Consider the following 20,565-nt stretch of genomic DNA (forward strand, 5'->3'; position numbering starts at 1 on the left):
AAGACCAAACAAATTCAATAATAAAACCATCCCAGTCAAAGTAGAACAAAAAGAGTGCTTATCAGCATCAGCCTGTCTGTCGCGTCCATCTCTTTCTTAGGTGCTAGAGAAAAGCACTGTTCCAGGCCTGACGTATCTGCCTCCACGGAGTCCCAAGAACAGAGGCAGTGATGAAGAAAAACACTAAGATGAAGCCTTTGGCCAGAGACTGAGAGTGTGGCTCACCTGGAAGCAGAGGTGGGTATTTCATGTTATACCAACATTGCATCATTGTTACTAACTGTCAGTCAGTCAGTCAGTCAGTCAGTCAGTCAGTCAGTCAGTCAGTCAGTCACAGTCATTCCAGTCTGTCCAGTCAGTCCAGTCAGTCAGTCAGTCAGTCAGTCAGTCAGTCAGTCCAGTCAGTCCAGTCCAGTCCAGTCAGTCAGTCAGTCAGTCAGTCAGTCCAGTCAGTCCAGTCAGTCCAGTCAGTCAGTCAGTCAGTCAGCCAGCCAGTCAGTCCAGTCAGTCCAGTCAGTCAGTCAGTCAGTCACCCATTCAGTCAGTCAGTCAGTCAGCCAACCAGTCAGTCAGTCAGTCAGTCAGTCAGTCAGTCAGTCAGTCAGTCAGTCAGTCAGTCAGTCACCAGAGCTGAATTGTATTAACTCAATAGAGTTGCATAACAGCGAGGCCTCACCTGTGTAATACCTGGTGAGGGGGAAGGCTAGCTGGGGCCAGCACACATCATTCCTGTCACAGTCGTATTCTGTGAAGTTAATCTGAAACCTGGACAACGCAACATTCGAATCCCAGTCAGTCTACAGCCTTAAGAGTTTTACATATATTGACCCCATTTACACCTGGAATTAAAATGCATCTTGTATCCAGATTATATGTAGATATGATTGAACCTGATTACATTTACACCTGGTATTAATATGTGTCTCCAGCGATTGAGATCAGATTGCTCTACAGTAGCTCAAACAACCGAATGCCACATTAGTTTAACATTGCTGTATGTGGATTGAAAACACATTTGCGTTTACACTTGTGTTCAATGTGGTCACAATGCGTCCCTGACCAACTCCGGAGGTGATTTGGCTGATCAGATTGCAATCCGTCTTCAAAGCGTTTTGGGTGCATTTACACCTGTACTTCCATGTGGTTTAAATGGGGTCATTGATAACTCAAAGCTCAGTAGTCAAAGAATATTGTTTACTAAATTGTAAGGGCCTCAGTGTTGTAGGTGTCACCTGGTTTTGGGTGGTTGTGTGCTGATGAGGAGTGAGGTGAAGGTGACAGCGGAGGTGACAGGGAAGTTCTGAGTGACCAGCAGGTTCAGACAGGGGGTCGGGTCTCCTCCTCCACACTCTAACCTCCATGTGGACTCAGTGTAACTAAGGAAGAACAACACTCTCTTCAAACACAGAACTAATATGTGACTTATGACAAACATGTGTCCCTCTCTTTTGCAGTAGTTTCAGTGTGAGCCAAGAAAAGGATTGTGATCGGATGTGTTGTCATTTACCTTAGTTCTACTGCTTGGATTTCTTGCTGAGGCACCCCCTCCACCACCCCAGAGACCATGGTCCTCACATGGATGTTCAGGTGTGATGGAATACCTGAACATGCCCCACCGGCGCCCTCAGACTGGCTTGAGTTTGGTGTCACAACTGGAGATAAGATGGTGTGAGGGACAGAGGCTAATGAGCTACAGAGTCCATCCCTGACAGTGGCAGAAGAATGAACATGTTTTAATACCAGGATGTTCTCACAGGTGATGTTCACCCAATCAGCCAGGTTTAGGAAATCTGGGGCTCCGTTCCTGGCGACATGTGTTGCTACGACCAGATCAGCCTGAAGAGAAGCAACAGTCTCTCTAATGGAGTGGAGACAAAATAAGAAAATTACATTAACAGGTGGACATTGATGTTATAGTAGCTTACTACACCCCAAACACCCAGTTAGGTAATTTCGCACCTGAGAAGGTTGCATTGGGTTAGGTTCTGTAGGTTCACAGCTAGCAGACATCCGGCGGTTGAATTCTCTCCAAACAGAACTGGCCACATTCCAGCAGAGTCACAGAACCCAGCACGTACTTGATGATGGGGAGAGAAAAGGTTGAATAAACTGTACATTCAGTCCATTCACATTCAGTACACCAATACCAATACTATTCATACTAAAAATAAACCCATACCTGGCCTCCAGAGGTTGATTGTACTCCTCTGTATGGCTCCTGTGTCATTCTCAAAGGTGTCCAAAAACCCACCAATAACAGGTCTACCCACCTGATACCCTGAGAGTTCACAAAAATGTTGATAGGGTTGATAAACCAGTGTAAAATATTCAATTTAGACTACAAAGAGCTAATATTAAAAAATACAAATAAAAATGTGTATATAGCACATTTCATGCACAAAGGTACAACACAATGAGCTTCACAGAAAGAAGAGAAGTGTGGGGGATATACAGTGCATATACTGATCCTACCCTCCTAATTTTCCAGAGGGAAGCATCAAAAATAGTTCACCCAAGCAACCAGTTCACTCATCAAAGCACCAAGTGTGTTTGGTTGTACTTACCTGGGTTCCCAGAGTTAGTCTCAGCCATGGAATCTCCGTGAAGAAACACAGAAGAATACCTGGTTGTTAAAGCTAATAGGAAGAGAGAGGAAGACATATCAAAGTGTGAATGAATTTCAAGTCTCAACAAAGTGTTCTGTTTTCCCCCTTGACTGTTGTTCTAAACTTTGTAGTTCGTTCTCATAGATCAGTCTGTTAGAACTACAAATTCTTCCCTGTGTGACATCACTTCCCTGTCCTCTTCATCCTGAAACTATGTCACTTCCTTTTTCACTGTATAACCTATAGACCTGTCCTCAAGTGAACTCACTCTGCCTGGATATCACTTCCTGTGCTTAGTCCGACTCTGCAGAATCATAACAGAATAAAACTATTGTCTTTGTTTAAAACCAGCTTGATTGACAACTCAGCGTGTTATTTGAAATCTAAACTAAACCAAGAAAGATTTTCATTTACAATAATTGGCGACGAGGAAATAAGAGAAAAAAGTCACTTTTGGGACAACTGCCAGTTTTTCAGCGAGCTCAGGAGGAGAAACGTGGGCCCACGTCAACTTTATAGTTGCGGAACGACTCCGGGGCACTGTCGTAGCCTGGGGGTGTATTTTCCCGGAGCCTGCTGTTCCGAGGCTCGCTGGAAAGCTGGTACGTTGGTCGAATCTTATAGTGGTCCTGCATTGTTTTCTCAGCTGTATAGACTTAAGACTATAGTTTTCTTCGAACCGGTTTCCATCTCACGCGTGTCCTTATAGAGTAGCTGTGCTGGTCTGTAAGGGCATGTTAAACTGGTTGTTTTGCTATGTATTTGTTTAAAACCAGCTTGATTGACCACTCAGCGTGTTATTTGAAATCTAAACTAAACCAAGTAAGATTTTCCTTTACAAAAGTGATGATAGTAATGATGATACAGATATCCAGAAAGAACAAGGCAAACTTTGTCGCACCTACCACTGGCATCCAAAGGGACGTTCCCTACTGTACGCGTCACTGTGATGTTGGTGAGTCCATTTCCTTTCCAGAAGAATTTGTAATCCAAAGCCAAGGTCACGTTTTCACAAACCTGTCTCTTATCTGTAGACAGGTTATGGGATTGCAAAATTAACATGTGAACAGCTGGGATCAAGAAATTTGCATGTAATCATCAGTGTTTAGCTCCATACATGAATATTAATCAGTGTAATGGTGCCTCCTTGACATTTGATCTCCCTACCTGGAGTGGAAGAGGGATCGTCAGGACTCGAGACAAAAGGACTCAAGTCAATGGCCATTTCATCAGTTACATCCACTGTGATCACACCTGAAACATTTTCCAGACCACATACACATAACAACGATCAGGGGAGACACATAATGATAAAGTTGACAGATAGTGTAAACGTGAAAAGACAACCTTATACCCTATAAGAAGTGAAACATACCCCCTTGGCCATCTCTCACTTGCACACTCAGATCAGTTGGACTTGTCTGTAAGGGGGGGGCATTTGGGCAAGACAGAAGAGGCGTTGCACATTGCGCCTTGAAATTTTCCAAAAAAGCCACAGGGCCGTTTTCTACACACTGGCCAATCAGGGAGTTCTGTGGGATTAAGACATCAAAAAACATAGACAAACATAAGATGGCGTTAACATAATACATAATACTGTGACCCTGAACACACACACACACACACACACACACACACACAAAGCTAACCTGAGGAATAGTGAAGAACTGATCATTTATGGTGAAAATGGGATCCCCTTGGCGGTAGCCATCGGTGGGCAGTGGAGCTGACAGCACAGGGGTTTGGAAAGATGGGCCAGGCTTTGGTGTGCTGGAGCAGGTGGGAAGGTTCATCAGAAGTCAGAAGCACAACCATGCATGAACTCAAACATACATCCTGTAGTTATTTCAATAGAATAATCATAATAATGATTTCTAGAGAGAAAGGAAACTGTCTCAGCTCCTTAAACACCACATGCAGAAAACATGTCTCACATTGTATTTCCTTGGTAAAAGAGTCCCAAGTAAGGGTTGTTCTCAGGCGGGGATGTGACACAGAGGAATGGAAACCAATCAGGGGCATTTTCGGCAGACTGTACTGAGCACTGGTAATCAGGAGTTGGGGAGACTTCCCCTCCAAAGGGCCCCAGGAGACAGTGCGCCTCGAACAGCCTCTTGGCTTTATGAGAACAGTCCTGACAGTGTGAGAAAGACAGAACACAGAAACACCATTAGGTAGTCAGAAAATTATTCTAGGACCTTGTCCCAGAAGGTGCCATGGAGGATTTTAATACCTTGTCACAGCAGCAGCGAATGTCACAGGCTCCCTCAGTCAGGTCACAAGGACAGGGCCCCAGGGGTTGGAAGACCTGGTTGGGAATTACTGTTTTATTATCTGAGAAAAAAGAGAGAGGGGAGGAAGGGTTAAGTAATACAACATCCCTTTGACTTGCCAAAATAATATGAGTATGCGGAAAGCTCACCAGATACAGGGCTAGTTGGCAGCAGCTGGGCATAAATCTTAGCCTGTATGAGCAGTGTGGCCTGAGGTATGCCTCCCAGACAGGCAGACACACTGAGAATCTCCAGGACACAAAGAGGCTCCGGACAACAGTTGTCATTGGTCTCGTTATTACCACACAGCTGCAGACTTCGGTTCAATCTCAGGTGCACTCGTACTGTTGTCTGAGAGACACCAGAAGGGAGAAAAGACATGAGTGGACCAGTAATAACAAACGGTCCTGTGTGGAAATCCATGTGTTATTGGTTTCCATTAGTGAACTACTTAATCAACAAAGGCTCTGTTTTATTAACAGGATTAGCATGTGACCCATCTGAAGCTGGACAGGGGGCTAACTTGTCACTGATATAAATAAAGATATAAAACAGAGGTTAGCTCATTTGAATAAAAAATGTCTATAGACAATAATCTCATCCGATTTGAGGGGCACAGCGTGCCACTGTACCTTTCCCACTGACTCTCGTGTGAGAGACCATTGCGTCGGCTCTTCTGTACATGACGGTGGTGGAAGGCGACCTGCCAAAAGTCAGTTTGAAACAATCAATCACACAAAATCCTTTATGATCTTAAACTGTGCATTTTTGATGAGTCAAACCCATACCTGTTGTATTGGAAGGAGAAACTGCCCTGAAGGCCAGATTTATGCCAGACGTGTTTCCAAGTAAGAAAGTCGTTAATGAAGGTCCAGATGCGATGATATAAGAGGGTTGAAAAACTGTTGAGGGGGTAATGAATGTGTTAATTACACTGAATGATAACGAGCAGTTGCTCAGCACTAGTAAATCGATGTTAGCCGTATCATTAGCACGCTAAGTAAGGCTTTTAATCCATGACAAATGCAAACAGATGACTTACCGACATTGCTCTGAGCATTAGAAAGTAAAACGACCTGAAATATCCACCCACAATGCCATGAGATCCGCGCAGATGCACAACTTTGATCATTTGCCATTTCTCAGGTCAGGGAGTCGCCATATTGGATAAGTGCTTGGGATATCTATGGCAACGAACCACCAACCAATCATGAGCTGCCCCTTGCTTGTTCTTGAGGATAGGACACGCTGCATGCACTGAACAGCGACACCTGTAGGCTCGGCGATGAAATAGACCATAAACCATCCCATGTCATCGTCTTGCTCGGAAACGGTTGCATTGAATTAATTGAGATGACTGTAGACTGTCATTGTATTGTGTACACCCTCTCAAATGATACTTTACACAGGACAATGTAAAATAGGGATTTATTTGATTTGATCTGAAAAACCCAATATCTCTTTCTAAACACTAGATGGCACCACGGCATCTGCTTGTGCTTTGACCGGTCCAATAAGTCCACCGAGTTAAATGGCGGAGGAGGAGGCGAACATGTGTACCAGAAATTCGACCAGAAATCTACCATGATCCCTACCGAAGACCAGATGACAGCTGCACTAAATAATGTGCTATTTGGAAATGAAATGTCCACAGATGTCTCCACGATTCTGAAGCTTTTCATGGACAAACTTGATCAATGTTCAAGGTAGGGGCTTGCTTGTCCAATGATGTCACTCACAGTACAGTAGGCTACAGTAGATACAGCCTCGGTGTAGCAGTGCTATGAAGTTAGTTACAGCATGCAGTTGCATTGGATTGCTCAGGCAACAGAGCTAATGTCCGCTGTGCTGTGCTGTGTTTATCAGGAGTGAAGGGAAGAGATGCAAGGAGCGCTCTCTGGAGGAGGCTGCCCAGCTGCTGAGAAAGATACCGGCGACGCAGCTCGAATCCCTGGAAGAGAAGCACCTCCAGCCTCTGATCAAACTGCTCGTCAACATGCAGTTACAGACGGTGAACATCTCCACGGCCAGCCGCAAGTTAGACCAGGTCAGAACTCTTCCTTATCACGTCCGGGTCATCAATCAGGCTAGATTTCATAATGCACCACCCAGAGTATGATTCTCGTCTTTATTCCAGATGTTGCTGCATCTGGCTGAGGTGAACCACCCACTGGTTTTTCGGGAGATCCAACACTGTTTACATAGCATAGTGGACACTGACCAGGTAGCCTTTCCATTTATCCAAAATGGGTCCAGTTCTTCAGTTATTCCTGGTCCAGTTATTCATCACAGTTTGCCTTCATTTTCAACATGTTTACTTTTCAGATGTTAACAGTCGGGGACCTCCAAAAAGGTACGTTTGAACCGAGATATGTTTATTGTGACAGATATAGTAACGTTTTTGTATCAGCTTATTGTTTGACCCTCCTGTTTCCAGCCTGCATGTTCTTGGAGGACAGCTCCATTGGCCGCGAGGTGTGGAGAGGGGCTTGTCCATCCCTGCTAGATAAAATAGCTCAGCTCTTCCCTATGGTGCTGGAGCAGGAGGCCTTGAGAAACGGACCACTGTGTTACCTTGCTGTCAAGGTAATCACAATATCGAACTGCCCTTCTCTCAACTGTCATGTTTACAGTGAGGAACTGTTTTGTTCTAGAAGTTGTTTTGAAAACGTTTTTTTTAACACACATGCCAGTCACCAGATGTGAGACCTGCGCCCTCTTCAGGTTTGTTTGCAGATGTTCCAGTTGTTGCCGGGTGAGATGGCGTCTCAGGTGTGGGAGAAGGACCAGGGAAGCCTGACCACTCAGAGTATCCTGCAGTCTCTCATGGACATCATCCTCGGACAGGTCTGCATTTGCCTGCTGAATTGTTCAGTGGAATTATTCACAGTAACCAGACCACCAAACTCTCATCCATCCATTTGTCCATCCATTTGTCCATCCATCCATCCATCCATCCATCCATCCATCCATCCATAATGAGCATAAACATACCTACTTTGATGAGAAAGTATGACTCGTAATATGAAAAAAAAAAAAGGAAAACAGTTTAAATAAAAGTGCATTTTGAGTACTGCCGACATTTACACTGAAATGCACTGTAGCCTAATTTTCACACTAGGGAACAGCCTGTACCATCTGGCAGGGGGACTACCAATGTAAATCAGCCTTTTAGCTGCAATTGTAGTGCATTTACATTTTTGTTTTAAAATGTTCATCAATGTACACTGTCCCTACTTCAGCAAATAAATTAATTGAATTGAATTGAACTGAATTGACATCAGGACGAAAGCTCCAGACCCGGTCACATATTCACGCTCCGATCCTCTTGCGTCTCTGTCGGTGAGCAGAGCTCCAACAGGGACACCCGTCTGCTAGCGGGCACCGCAGTGGCCATGCTGATCAACACCGCACCCCAGGGGGCGGGCGGAGGGGCAGCGGCCTGGAGCCTCCTACAGGTCACTCTCTCAGGTGCGCACCAGCAGGCTATTACAGGTACGAGGGATGAATGTTGACGTAAGGAGCTTGGTGATGGCATATGATGTAGGGATGAGACGATATACCGTAAAACCGTGAACCGCGGTATAAAATGTCCATGGTATTAGAACCGTGACATTCCCTGTGTTTACGGTATTACGTTTATGGTATTACACAATAATGCGCTGCTGAAACTTCACATTTCAAGTTGCTTGCAACAGTTAATTTTGTAATTTAATATAAGCTTCCTATTAATAAACTGAGCTTAATTACAATAGTGTGTATGTTCCATCATGTGTTGCACTGTAGGGCTCTAGAACTCAGCCTATTCAAACGCCTGTGTGTATACCGTGAAATACCGTAAACCGTACCGTGTAACTAGATACTGTACCGTACCGTACCGTAATGCAAAAATCCACACCGTCTCATCGCTAGTATGATGTGACTCTGATCGTGTTCCTCAGAGCCCTGGCTGCTGACCGTCGGCGGTCTCCGCGTGCGCTGCTGCCCTCGGGGGCAGGACGGCGTAGACAGACTGGCGCTGAGCCGCGGCCTGCTGACCTGTTGCCGCGGGGACCTCCTGTGCGACGGTGCGGACACCAGAGAGGTATCGGTCGCTCCCAGAATGCACTGTTTCTCACTCCAAATCCCTATGATCGGTCTAAAATGCATTTTGTTTGTTTGTTTGCTGTAAAATGCATTCATTAGTTTTATGGCTCTTGTTGTTTTAGTCTTGTTTACTCCTAGATGGGCTGTTTCCTCTGGTCTCTGCCCTGTGTGAGGAGAAGATTGACTGTCACTACTACGTCTTTGAAGGTAAGAAGTTAAAAATATTCCGTCTTGCACTTCTATGCATTTATAATAAGACTAAGCTGATGAGCTGGTCTGTGTGGTGGTGTGTCAGTGTTGACGCTGTGGCTGAAGAGTGTGAAGGAGAGCCTGGTAGAGATCTGGAAGGTGACCGGAGCTCCACTCCTGCCCGACGACTCAAACCTGCGACGGCAACTCATCCGAGTCATCTGGAGCATCGCTGAGAGTCCAGTGAGTCTGACCGACTCCTCGATTGTTACTCTGAGCGTCTTCTTCGTCCAACATTAACATCGACATCCGTCCTCAATCCGTCCTCACAGGTTGAGGGTGTGTCCGAGTTTGTGCGCGGTGCCTTCTGTCTGTTGTTGGAGATCTATGAGATGGACTGCCAGCGGTTCGGAGACACAGAGAAGAGTCTTCATGCCTCCTTGCTGGACAGGATCACCAAGATGCCCTGGGAGGCCAAAGCCAAGTATTCCCCCCTCGGTGCCCTGCTCCCATACGTGGGCACTCACAGGGTGGGTATCGATAGGTTCATCACAACTTCAAGAATGCGGTATTGTCTGTATTAGGGGTGATGATCACACTGCTCGTCTCCTCGTCTCGTTAGGTGCTGGTGCAGTACTCTGACCTGCCTGATCACCTCCTGAAGTGCCTGTCCACCAATCACCTGTCCCCGTGTGCCTCGGACCTTTACAAGTGTCTCATCCAGCAGCAGAGGCGGGAACTGTGTGAGGAGGCGACCCGGGACGCCCCGATCTCAGAGCTGGAGCTGGCCAATCGGTGGGCCGGATGCTGGCGGCCCTATCTCCTCGAGGCCTTGAGTTCCGACGTGACTCTTCTTCAGAACAACAGCTCCAGCCACCTGCTGCCGTGGACCCTGAGGGTCTACCCCTCTGCTGCGGAGCCCCTGCTGGCCCCCCTGAACCCAGCCACCCCGGGAGACCTCCACGCCTGGGCCTGTATCATGAGCGCCCACCGGGCCACATCGGGAGGCTCTCCCCGGGCCCTGGGGAGCGGTTCAGCCCGGGAGACCCTGGACCTGGCTCTGGGCTCTGTAGACGACAAGGTGCGCCTGGCGGCCCTCAACCTCCTGTGCTGCAGCCCAAAGACCAAGGAGGCCCCAACGGCGGAGGAGCTGTCCACGCTGAAGGCCTTCATCCCCCAGAACCTCAACAGCGAATCCTCCCCCTTCCGCCAGCACCTCCAGGCGGCGGTCAAGAGGTTTCTGGTCCGCGTCCGAGACAGCTGCCTGGCCCACCTCCGAGGAGAGAAGTCCAGAAAGGCTGGAGGTGCTACTCTCACAACGGAGGCAGACACGGCCCTTGAGAAGAGAGTAGGTGAGTGGGCGGAGTCTGTGTTGTACTCACTCATGGCTTTGACGTCGTCATGCACCGCAGCTCATGTTTCTGTTGACGATTGTAGGGTTTGTAGACTGGCTGGCCCAGTTGCCCTACTCCTACCTGGCTCCAGGACACAGCTTCCAGAGGAAGAAGACTGTGCTTCTGCTGCTGTGTGCTGTGCTGGAGACCTGCACCGACACCTGGAGCCCAGACAAGAAGAAGGGCCAGCCGCCAGGTCAATGCAGAGACTTTTTTTTCCTTTTATACTAAGGCGTTGATGTGTTGTATATGAGAGTAGTAGAGGTATTCAGTAACTTTTTGTTGTCATTTTGTAGTCAACATGGCCTCATTGATCAACTGGGCCAGGCATAGAGGACAGTGGGATTTTTTCTCTCAATCCAAACAGCTGGTCCTCATTGGATGTCTAGAGGATTCCACCAATGAGGTACGAGTCCAGAGTTTTACCAAATCAAGAGTGACAAAAACAACAGTGAAGATACAACAGGGGATGTTGCTCTTCCTCTTCTGTAGATTCGGGAGCTCTCGGCAGGGCTGCTGGTGAGATTTTTCCCGCCTTGCTTCGCGGACGACGTCGTGGCCGCGCTGTTCAGCCGAGCGGAGCAGCTCGTCTGCAGTCCCCGAGTACCTGAGGCCCAGATGGGAGCGCTGATTACGAGGGTCCTCCTCCAGAAGTGAGCCTGGCTTCCACACACATACACACACACACACACACACACACACACACACACACACACACACAGAGCTCTCTCAAACCAGCTCTGTGAGATGTTGACCCTGCCTGCTGTGTGTGTAGGTGTGGAGGCGGGTCCCAGTGGCCCTGGGTGGACAGCAGTGTCCCCCACAGCACGCTAGGGGACACCAAGGCCTCCAGCCTGGTCAGCTACCTGCTCCAGCAGCTGGAGCAACATTACCTGACCGCCAAGACTGATATGATGCTCGCTGCGAAGACCAGACCCATACATGGTGAAGCCTTTCATAACATGCGTAGAATACATCACCAACATCAACTCCCAAAGGCGTTCATTTCATGAGATAAACATTTTTTTTTATATATATTTTTAATGTCGTTCAGGTATTTTGAGTGCCCTTGAGAGGTGTGTGCTGGAGGTCCCTGGCAGCCTGTGTGACGTGGTTGACCGCAGACTGACCCTGGATCTGCTGGCCCTGCTGGAGAAGATCTCCCTGCTGCTGCTGGGCGTTCTGTACGGAGACCAGGACACTGCTGCTGAGGAGACAGGTAACCACCACGCCACCTGGACACAACCAGGGTCAGATTAGTTAGGACTGACGCTGTGGAATAGTTATTAATAATAATAATAATAAATTACATTTATATAGCGCTTTTCACAAGACCTAAGGATGCTTTACATAGGGCAAGACAGACGGACAACAAGAACAGACCAGAACAAAACAACACTGAGAGTAACTGGTTAACTAACTAATTAAACTAACTAACTGACTGACTGACTAGTTAACTAATAAACCAACTAACCAACTAACTAACTAATTACAGGCCAAAGGCCTTGATGAACAGATGTGTTTTGAGGGCCGACTTCGTCAACTTAAAATTCCTATTTCCTGTCTGCTGGACAGACGCGCCCCCGTCCTTCTGTGACATGGGGAACGCCATCGGCTCCCTGATCGCCCAGGGGGCGGGGGAGGAGCGTGGCGAGGGGGCGGAGTGTGTGCTGCTGTCCGAGGAGCACAGCCTGGTCCTCACGTGCTGCTGGGTCTCCCTCAAGGTAGGACGCAACGCTCGGCGCTCAGTTCGGCGGAGGCGTCGCTTACGAACTTTCATTTCCATTTTTCATTTTCTGTTTATTTGAGAAGAAGGGACAATGCATATCAATCAACAACAAATGTAAATACACGAGATTTAGCCAGGAGGCAAATTTTCATCTGTGGTGTCTGGCCAAGATATTATAAATAGTTATCCTAAAATCTGAGCAGGACGTGTTTCTCTCTACAGGAAATAGGGATCTTTTTAGGCTGTCTTGTGGAGAGGATCCTTGACGAGCGTAAAGAAATGGAACGCTCTCTAACAGCGGAGGACCTGAGAAGAGTCTCCAAAGTGTTTAAAGACATCCTCCTCAAATGTCGCCACTGGGTAAGAAAGACATGTCTGTCCTCAAGTCTAAACCTCCCTTGGTTCCTGTATTCGGCGCTCACATACATGCTTCTGTACACCAGGGGGCAGTAGAGGGAAGCGGTGTGGGCTTCATCAAGTTCTGTGCCTCCCTGCTGAGCAGCAGTGACCCGGCGCTCAGGGAGATCCCGGCCCACATGCTGAAGACGGTAAGCTCTGACACAAGCCGGGCCTGGTACCTAGGGTCCGGTAGGGGCCCCTACCTTTCACTAAGAGAATGGGCTCCTATAGACTGAGATTCAGATCAAACTGAGCCCCGTCACAGTTTTTCACGTCAACAGTTGAAGGCAGTTGGACTAACTTCTGTGTGTGTGTGTGTGTATGTGTGTGTATGTATGTGTGTGTGTGTGTGTGTATGTGTGTGTATGTGTGTGTATGTGTGTGTATGTGTGTGTGTGTGTGTGTGTGTGTGTGTGTGTGTGTGTGTGTCTCTCTGCAGGGGCTCCAGGTGCTGCAGTCTCCCCCCTGGACGTCAGTGACGCGGCGTGCGGCTGGCCTGCCCATGCTGGTCCTGTGTGTGGTGTCGGCGGAGGAGGCCAGTAAAGCCAGACCCCTCCTGGCCCTCAGCATACACACCCTGCTGGACACAGCCAACACCCCTCTGCCTCAGGACTGGGACCCAACGCTGGACCTGCCACAGGTGCAACACACACACATGCACACGCAAATGTGCACGCGCTAAACACAGTCAACAAAATAGATGGCAAAAGGGCTTCTCACACTGCACCTAGCCCAGAGCTAAACACATTCTTAGAAGCTTCTCAGCCCCAGGCTAACGGAGCTGTTAGCGCCAGGCTAAGAAAGCTTTCACACTGGCACCATCCTGGCACATTCCAAAGTGGGCTAACCCCGACTTTAGCCTTGGGCTTCCTGGCCCTGCTCTGAAGCAGGGTTAGCCCCGAGTTTGCGGGGTTATCCCCTGAAAACCGACTAAACACAGGGCTAAAAGGTGCCAGTGTGAAAAGGGCCACGTAAATGATGGACTTTGCATCACGTTTTTGTTGTCCAATCACACAACTTCTTCTTACTGTAGGCACTAGGCAACCGAAATCCTTGTAACTACACTGCTAATGGCAACATCATCATAGCTAACTAAAAGAACAATAATATGTCCGTAAAATATTTAAAAAGATTGAATTGTTTCTGAGTGGTCGGGAAAATGATTTCAGAACGAACTAGAACTTGTTCTAGTCACACGTCATTTTTAGTTGCGTGTTCCAACGGACATTTAACCCAGGGCTAGTAGAACTGCAGTGTGAATTGTATAGCTCTGGGCTTAGGTTAACCCTGGCTTAACAATGTGTGTGTGAAAAGCAGCTAAGTTAACCCAGGGTTAACTCTTAGCCCTGGGCTAAGGATAGCCCTAGGTAAAGAATATGCAGTTTGAAAAGCCTTAATGGCCTAAATTACACCCCCCCTTCTTTCTCCAGGTTGGCGCGGTCCACACTCTCCAGGCTCTGGTCCGAGGCTCGGGACTGGGGGTGGCCGTGCTGCAGTTCGCCTCCTCGGTGGCCATCCTGTCCCTCACGCTCCTCAGCTCCCCCTGCTGGGCGATGAGGAACGCTGCCCTGCAGCTCTACAGTAAGGGAGCGGACGCTTGTGTTTCAGTGCACTTATTAGGTTTCCTGGGAACTTGAAATAAGACTAAATGGAGAGAGAGAGAGACAGAGAGAGAGAGAGACAGAGAGAGGGAAAGAGAGAGAGAGAGAGAGAGAGAATCCATATGGCACACTTCAGACACGAGCCAAAGTGTCTCTCCTTTCATGTTGCGTAATAAATCGAATTATATTCAACGTTAGCACGCTGCCTGACCCCTGACCCCTGCTTCCAGGTTCACTGTGTTCCCGCATGCTGGGCCAGCGGTCGGGAGGGGAGGAGGGCTTCGCTCAGCATGGCATGTCTCCCCCAGCCTTCTTCACCCACTACCCCGCCCTCCAGCCCTTCCTCCTGGGGGAGCTGAGGGGGGCGGCGGGGGACCTCCGGGGCCCCTCTGGGGAGGCCAGGCTGCGCCTGCAGCCCTCCCTCTACCCGGTCCTCACTCTCCTGGCCAAACTCCAGCCTGGCGTTCCAGACCAAACAGGGTGAGTACTGTTTTCATATCATCTATGTAATTTCCACTGAGTCGAGCTAAGCTATTATTTCCAGGTTTGAAAGGTATGAAATCATCTGTATCAAATGGGCGCTGGTAACATCATAGCTGTTTGTATTTGCGTTCCTGAAGACTCATGTACAGGCTAGTTTTTTTCAGAATGCGACTTAGCTGGAAAGGCTCTCATCCAGAGTGATTTCTCGGTCGGAATTCCAACCAGGCCGATCAGCGTCCTTTGAATGCGACGACAAATGGCGCGATTGGTTAGGGGATGAACCAATCGCTGAGGACTCCCACGATTCAGTCCTGAGTGTCAGGCTAACCATTTAGCGCTACGTTCCCTCTCTCTCCCAGGGCTCTGTCCGACTTCCTGGATCCCCTGCTCCAGCTGGCCGCCAGTCCCATCTACGCCGTCCGCGTCGTGGCGTCTAAAGCCCTGGTGGCCATGACACCCCCCTCGGAGTACTGGGCCGTCCTCCTGAGGCTGACGGGGGAGCTGCCGGCCTCCCCGGACCTCTGCTGTCACAACCGCCTGCACGGACAGCTGCTGCAGACCAGAGCCATCCTGGAGAGAGCCGTACCCACAGACAGGTTGGACTACAAGGACTACAAACATGGAGGGCTCCCATGTAGCTGTATAGAATAAGAAGGCTTTACATTTACCTCGCTGTGTGTGTGTGTTTGTGTGTGTCTGTCTGTCTCTGTCTGTCTGTCTGTCTGTCTGTCTGTCTGTCTGTGTGTGTGTGTGTGTGTGTGTGTGTGTGTGTGTGTGTGTGTGTGTGTGTGTGTGTGTGTGTGTGTGTGTGTGTGTGCGTGCGTGCGTGCGTGTGCGTATCCTCAGTGTTCCCCTGCGCGAGGTTGTGAGGCGTGTTGAGCCCAGGCTGTGGCTAGTGACAGGAGCCCAGCGATGCCCCCTGGTGGCCGGGGCGTTCCTGGGCGTTGCAGGCCTGCTGAAGGGGCTCTGGAGCGAGGGCTTCCTGTCCCAGCTATGTGAGGGGCTCCTGTCAGAGCTCCACAAACCCCAACTCAGGCTCCAGGTACTCGACATGTGAATCTCCACAGATAGAAAGATGGATTTAAATTTGTTTTCACAGGCCTGTACAGTAAATGGCAATACAAACTATGAACACTGTGACAAATAGAGGTGAAATTGAAACGACATAACTACAGCAGCAAAATAGTGACAAAAGTCCATGACTATAGCTGTGTTCGGAATCGCTCCCTGGTTCCCTCACTCCCTATTCACTATATAGGGTTCACCATGTAGTGAACTACCTAGGGAACGGAGAAAATGTAGGGTACATGCACTATTCCCTGCAAATCAAGATGAATTGTGGGTAATAAATAGTGGACTATATAGGGAACAAAAATTCCGTGGAGAATTCGGACACTACAAACAAAATGGCTGACGCCCTATATAGTGCACTATATAGTGAATAGGGAGCGATTCCGAACACAGCTTATGTCTGTAGTTTGTCCAAATCTTGTTGGAACAGTGTTCAGTCTAATGGTCACTACTGACAGCCGATGATGGTGGTGACACGCCATTTTGTCCACCTCACAGGTTGGGTCTGCCTCCTTCCATCAGAGCGCCATCCAATTCTTGTGCGCAACAGACACAATGTGGGCGTGTCGGGTCTGGGAGGCGTTCTCCACATACAGCGCTGACCTGAAGCTGTCATTGGTCAGTTGGGTGGCAGAGGGGCGGAGTTGGAGGGGGACCAGCATGCAGCAACTGATTGTGAAGACCCTGCAGGTGAGAACCTGACCTCCATATTCCAGCGCGCTGTGAGAAGGAGCCCTTATCACAACCGTACTGCGAACCTCTGACTAACAATATGAACACAATTAGAGGAAATCAAGGCAGTAGCGATATGCCCGAATACTGTATATTACTATGAAGAGGAAATCAGAGTAGAGAGATTTTTTTCTACCACGGGGGAAAATCAGAATGGAGATCGTTTTTTTCTGCTGTATAAGAAATGGATGTGTGTTATTCTGTAGTCGGGGGTCCAGGAGATTGGAATTCCAGGCCAAGTCGAGGATATCCGTATATTGATGTTGTTGTTAATGCAGTCAAGCTAAACACCACCACACCTCATAACCCGCTGGTGACTTTCTAATGATCGGCCCCTCCGTCTTCCTGTGCTTCCTGTAGGATTGGTGTGATAAGACCCGATACTTCCCCTTCACCCTCAGGATGAGGAAAATCATTGTTTGCTTTTCATTTTATGTTCCCAGATGTGCAATTAATCTACTTTAGACCGTGCCCTGATTTCTATAACTCAGCCATCGTGCCATTTTCACTGGAAGTGGGGCTTAATCAGTGCTGTCTATGTGCAGGCAAGCCTGAGGGAGGCGCTGTTGGACCTGAGTGTGGAGTACAGCAGGACCTATCTCACAGCCCTGGTGGCAGTGATGACTCCTGGAGGAGACCCTCCTCTGCCCCAGGACCCCGCTACACCTCCGGAGGAGGAGGGGCCGGCCCTACAGGGGTGTGTGGAGCTGCTGCTGGGGGCCCTAGAGCAACACCAAGGGGGCCCAGAGTTCCTGTCCCAGGCCTTGTGTGCTGCCAGTGTGCTGCTCTCCCAGAGGTCAGGCTCTGGGTCGATTACTGCAAACTTGACCGCATGGTGCTGGTGATGCAAGTAACCACCATATGTCTCTCTCTCTCTCTCTCTCTCTCTCTCTCTCTGTCTCTCTCTGTCTCTATCTCTCTATCACTATCTCTCTCTTTCTCTCTCTCTCTCTCTCTCTCTCTCTCTCTCTCTCAGTCCTCCTCACTCTCCCTCTGTCTGTATCCTCAGCCTCCAGTCGCCCCTGTTCCCTCGCTGGTGCAGCGTGTTGGAGGAGCACCGGACCCCGCAGGCCCCGGAGGCTCTCAGGATGGCCTGCGCCTGGGCCCTCTGTCAGGCAGGGGCCCCGGTACTGAGCCAGGCCCTGAGGGACCGCTCTCCTCTCCCCTCCATCAGCGCCCGGTGGGTAGCGGTCCAGTCCGACACAGGATACCGGATTCACTCTGCTTTACAACTAGGGCTGGGTTAAAAAAAATCGATTAATCGATTCTGAAACGATTCTGAAACGACTTTTATTTAATGAATGGATGAATAAATGAAGGAATCAATAGTTCATTAATTCATTCAATGATTCATTCATTCATTTTTGGAAATCAGTATCGATACCCAGCCCTAGTATTGATGTGTTGCATAACTTGGCAGTCATGTAATTAAGGTTACAGCTAAAAAAGGTTTTAGTAACACTAACCGAATCGATATTGAATCGAATCGAATCATGATAATCGATTCTGAACCTTGTGAATCGGAATCGAATCGATTCTTGAAATTCGAATCGATACCCAGCCCTATTTACAACCTTACCTGTGCTACACGCTGAACACCACGCCATGCTCATGTCCGTACGCTTAACCCGGGCAGGTTGATCAACACAGGGCTGCACCTGCTGCAGGACGAGAGCCAGCAGGTGAGGATGAGGGCGGCCGGGTTCGCCTCCGCGCTCCGCCACGCCAGGAGAGGGGGCGGGGGGACGAGCGTCTACCTCATGCAGGTCAATCAGGCTCTGCCCCGCCTCCTGGAGCTGCTGCTGGAGGAATGCTGGGACAGCGCCGGAACCGTGGAGGTTCTGGAGGACCACCTGCCCGAGGCTGACCTCGCCGCTGTGCTGACGGAGGCCGGGGGGGCGGGGTGAGTGGGCAGCCGGCACGCCAGGGACAACGGGGACCGAGGCGGTCCGGGGGCCTGATGTTTTACCCTTCTGTTCCACAGCTGCGGCAGTCTGTACGAGCAGGATGAGGCCAACGTGTTCGCGGAACCTTCCGTGATGTCCGCGTGTCTGCTGCCGTACCTGGGGCGGCTTGCGGAAAAATACCCAGAGTCCTCTGCGTTGGCGTCGCGTCTGAGCGCCTGGGCCCGGGAGAATGTTGCTGGCGTCCTGGAGAACCTCAGGGTTTGCAAAGACCTCCGCACAGGTAATACACACACACACACACACACACACACCACAGACCACAGACTTATCTGACTGGGTTTATCAGTTATGTAATATCCACTGGTCCAATCGTGTTTGTCTCTCTAGGTGAGACCCTGGACCCGGCCTGGTTGGCTCTTCTCATGAACTCCCACTTCCACAGTACCCTCTGTGGTCTGTTGGCCAGAGCCGTCTTCCTCCTGCAGCTGCTGGAAGTGTCACCTGACCTACGACCCCTCTGTGACCCTTCGACCCTACGCAAGGACATTCAGGAAGTTCAAACTCTGCTCAGTCAAAAGGGTGTCCAGCTACCCAGTACATTCACTTCCTGTATGGTAGCGCAGTGCTAATCATCTTTGAAGACTCTACGCTCCGCAACTGATTTCATGAAGAGTTCAGTTAGGATTATAAAAGCTTCCAGAACAGAATGGTGCATGGATGCTTCTGGAATGCCCCCAGGAAGTTACGAGTCCCTCTGCAGCTGCTGATGCTGCTGTACTCTCCAGTAGCGCTCGGCAGGCTCAGAGATGACTTGTGTAAGAGCAGAACTGCAGTAAGATGAATGCATGATCACATTACCACTGCTGATAAGAGGCCTTCTGGGTAGTGTGTGTGTGTGCGTGTATGTGTGTGTGTGTGTGTGTGCGCGCGTGCCTGCCTGCCTGTGTGCGTTTGTGTGTGTACACCTGCGCACTCCAGGTTTGAGTCATCACACCCAGTCTATTGGAATATGAGCATGTTTGTTGTATTGTATAATTTCTTATGTATATGCATACTATTAAATTAAAGAATCAAGGACATAGTTAATTGTCACATTGTGGTTATACATGATAGAGCCTCTCTGGACACACAGCCCAACCCCAACTCCTCTTACTGTAACAGCACATCCATCCTCCCTTCCTCCAGCTCTGGTGTTACTGTAACAGTACATCTGTCCTACCAGCAGCGGCCACTAGCAGGCGCTGTCCTTCCTTCCCAGGACACTCTCCTCTTCTCCTGTTCATCTGAGTGCTTTAGCCTGGTCTTCCTGGGTCTCAGCGGCAGCAGGGAGCAGACAGTGAGGTAATGGCGGTGGCGGCAGCACCGGGGGGCTGGGGTGGGGGGAGTGGGGGGCCGCAGGGGAACGCTGGTTTTAACGCTCCATTAGAGGCCTTCTGCCTGGATGAGTGTCCGTTTTCAGAGCCCATCAGGGATGATGACGACCTGACCGGCCGCAGAACGTGGACAGGGGTTGCCACGCAACACGCCACACACACACATGCACACACACACACACACACACACACACACACACACACACACACACACACACACACCGCAATCTGACATCATTAAAACAGCCGCCCACTCCTTTTGTTGGAGATGAGCTTCTATCGGTAGAAGACAAATATTTGACGAGGGAACGAATCCAGCCTTATACACCCTCTTCAGAATGTTCCGGTAAACAGAGGGGGGCCGCGTGACATTTTGGAGGTCAGTTGATCAGGGAGGGAAGTTGCACAGTACTTGACTGAGGTAAATTCAGAGATGATAAAGCAAGCAGACTTAAAAACATGAAGCCTTAAGGACAGAGACTGACTTCCTTGCCCTTGGAAAACAGGATTGCATTATCTCAGAATGAATACAGGATGCAGCACACAAAGAGCAGTGATAACATTAGACAACATGTATTGTTTGACCTCAAAGAACAGATGACTCTCAAGAGTGTTTTTCTCATGTCAGCCTCTCTGTGCTGTCTCCTTGTCTCTGTGCCGTCTCCTTGTCTCTGTGCCGTCTCCTTGTCTCTGTGCCGTCTCCTTGTCTCTGTGCCGTCTCC

At 49.3% G+C, this 20,565-nt stretch overlaps 2 protein-coding genes across 2 annotated transcripts; one reads left to right on the top strand and one right to left on the bottom strand.

The window, feature by feature from the left end:
• Positions 1–50: 50 nt before the first annotated feature.
• On the bottom strand, positions 51–6,057 carry tctn2 (tectonic family member 2). The gene is made up of 18 exons (XM_084457424.1): positions 5,922–6,057; positions 5,668–5,781; positions 5,512–5,582; positions 5,029–5,230; positions 4,840–4,940; positions 4,541–4,740; positions 4,256–4,376; positions 3,982–4,138; positions 3,774–3,860; positions 3,512–3,634; positions 2,565–2,636; positions 2,180–2,278; positions 1,960–2,077; positions 1,755–1,858; positions 1,508–1,652; positions 1,233–1,376; positions 677–765; positions 51–225 (listed from the first exon to the last, which is right to left on the bottom strand). The coding sequence occupies exons 1-18, from the start codon at positions 6,016–6,018 to the stop codon at positions 104–106; spliced, it is 2,166 nt and encodes a 721-aa protein (XP_084313550.1). The 5' UTR covers positions 6,019–6,057; the 3' UTR covers positions 51–103.
• Positions 6,058–6,459: 402 nt separating this feature from the next.
• LOC311324632 (tRNA (32-2'-O)-methyltransferase regulator THADA) lies at positions 6,460–19,364 on the top strand. The gene is made up of 31 exons (XM_084457129.1): positions 6,460–6,585; positions 6,746–6,926; positions 7,017–7,103; positions 7,205–7,232; positions 7,317–7,465; positions 7,604–7,726; positions 8,230–8,350; positions 8,821–8,963; positions 9,088–9,172; positions 9,261–9,397; positions 9,487–9,684; positions 9,777–10,506; positions 10,592–10,744; positions 10,845–10,954; positions 11,041–11,201; positions 11,324–11,493; positions 11,603–11,767; positions 12,124–12,272; positions 12,500–12,637; positions 12,721–12,825; positions 13,116–13,316; positions 14,107–14,257; positions 14,508–14,757; positions 15,120–15,356; positions 15,607–15,802; positions 16,330–16,521; positions 17,109–17,359; positions 17,573–17,743; positions 18,200–18,466; positions 18,548–18,750; positions 18,858–19,364. The coding sequence occupies exons 1-31, from the start codon at positions 6,464–6,466 to the stop codon at positions 19,097–19,099; spliced, it is 5,616 nt and encodes a 1,871-aa protein (XP_084313255.1). The 5' UTR covers positions 6,460–6,463; the 3' UTR covers positions 19,100–19,364.
• Positions 19,365–20,565: the final 1,201 nt, after the last annotated feature.

This window comes from Borostomias antarcticus (assembly GCF_949987555.1).
Source record: "Borostomias antarcticus genome assembly, chromosome: 23".
In the NCBI taxonomy this organism is placed as follows: Eukaryota; Metazoa; Chordata; class Actinopteri; order Stomiiformes; family Stomiidae; genus Borostomias; species Borostomias antarcticus.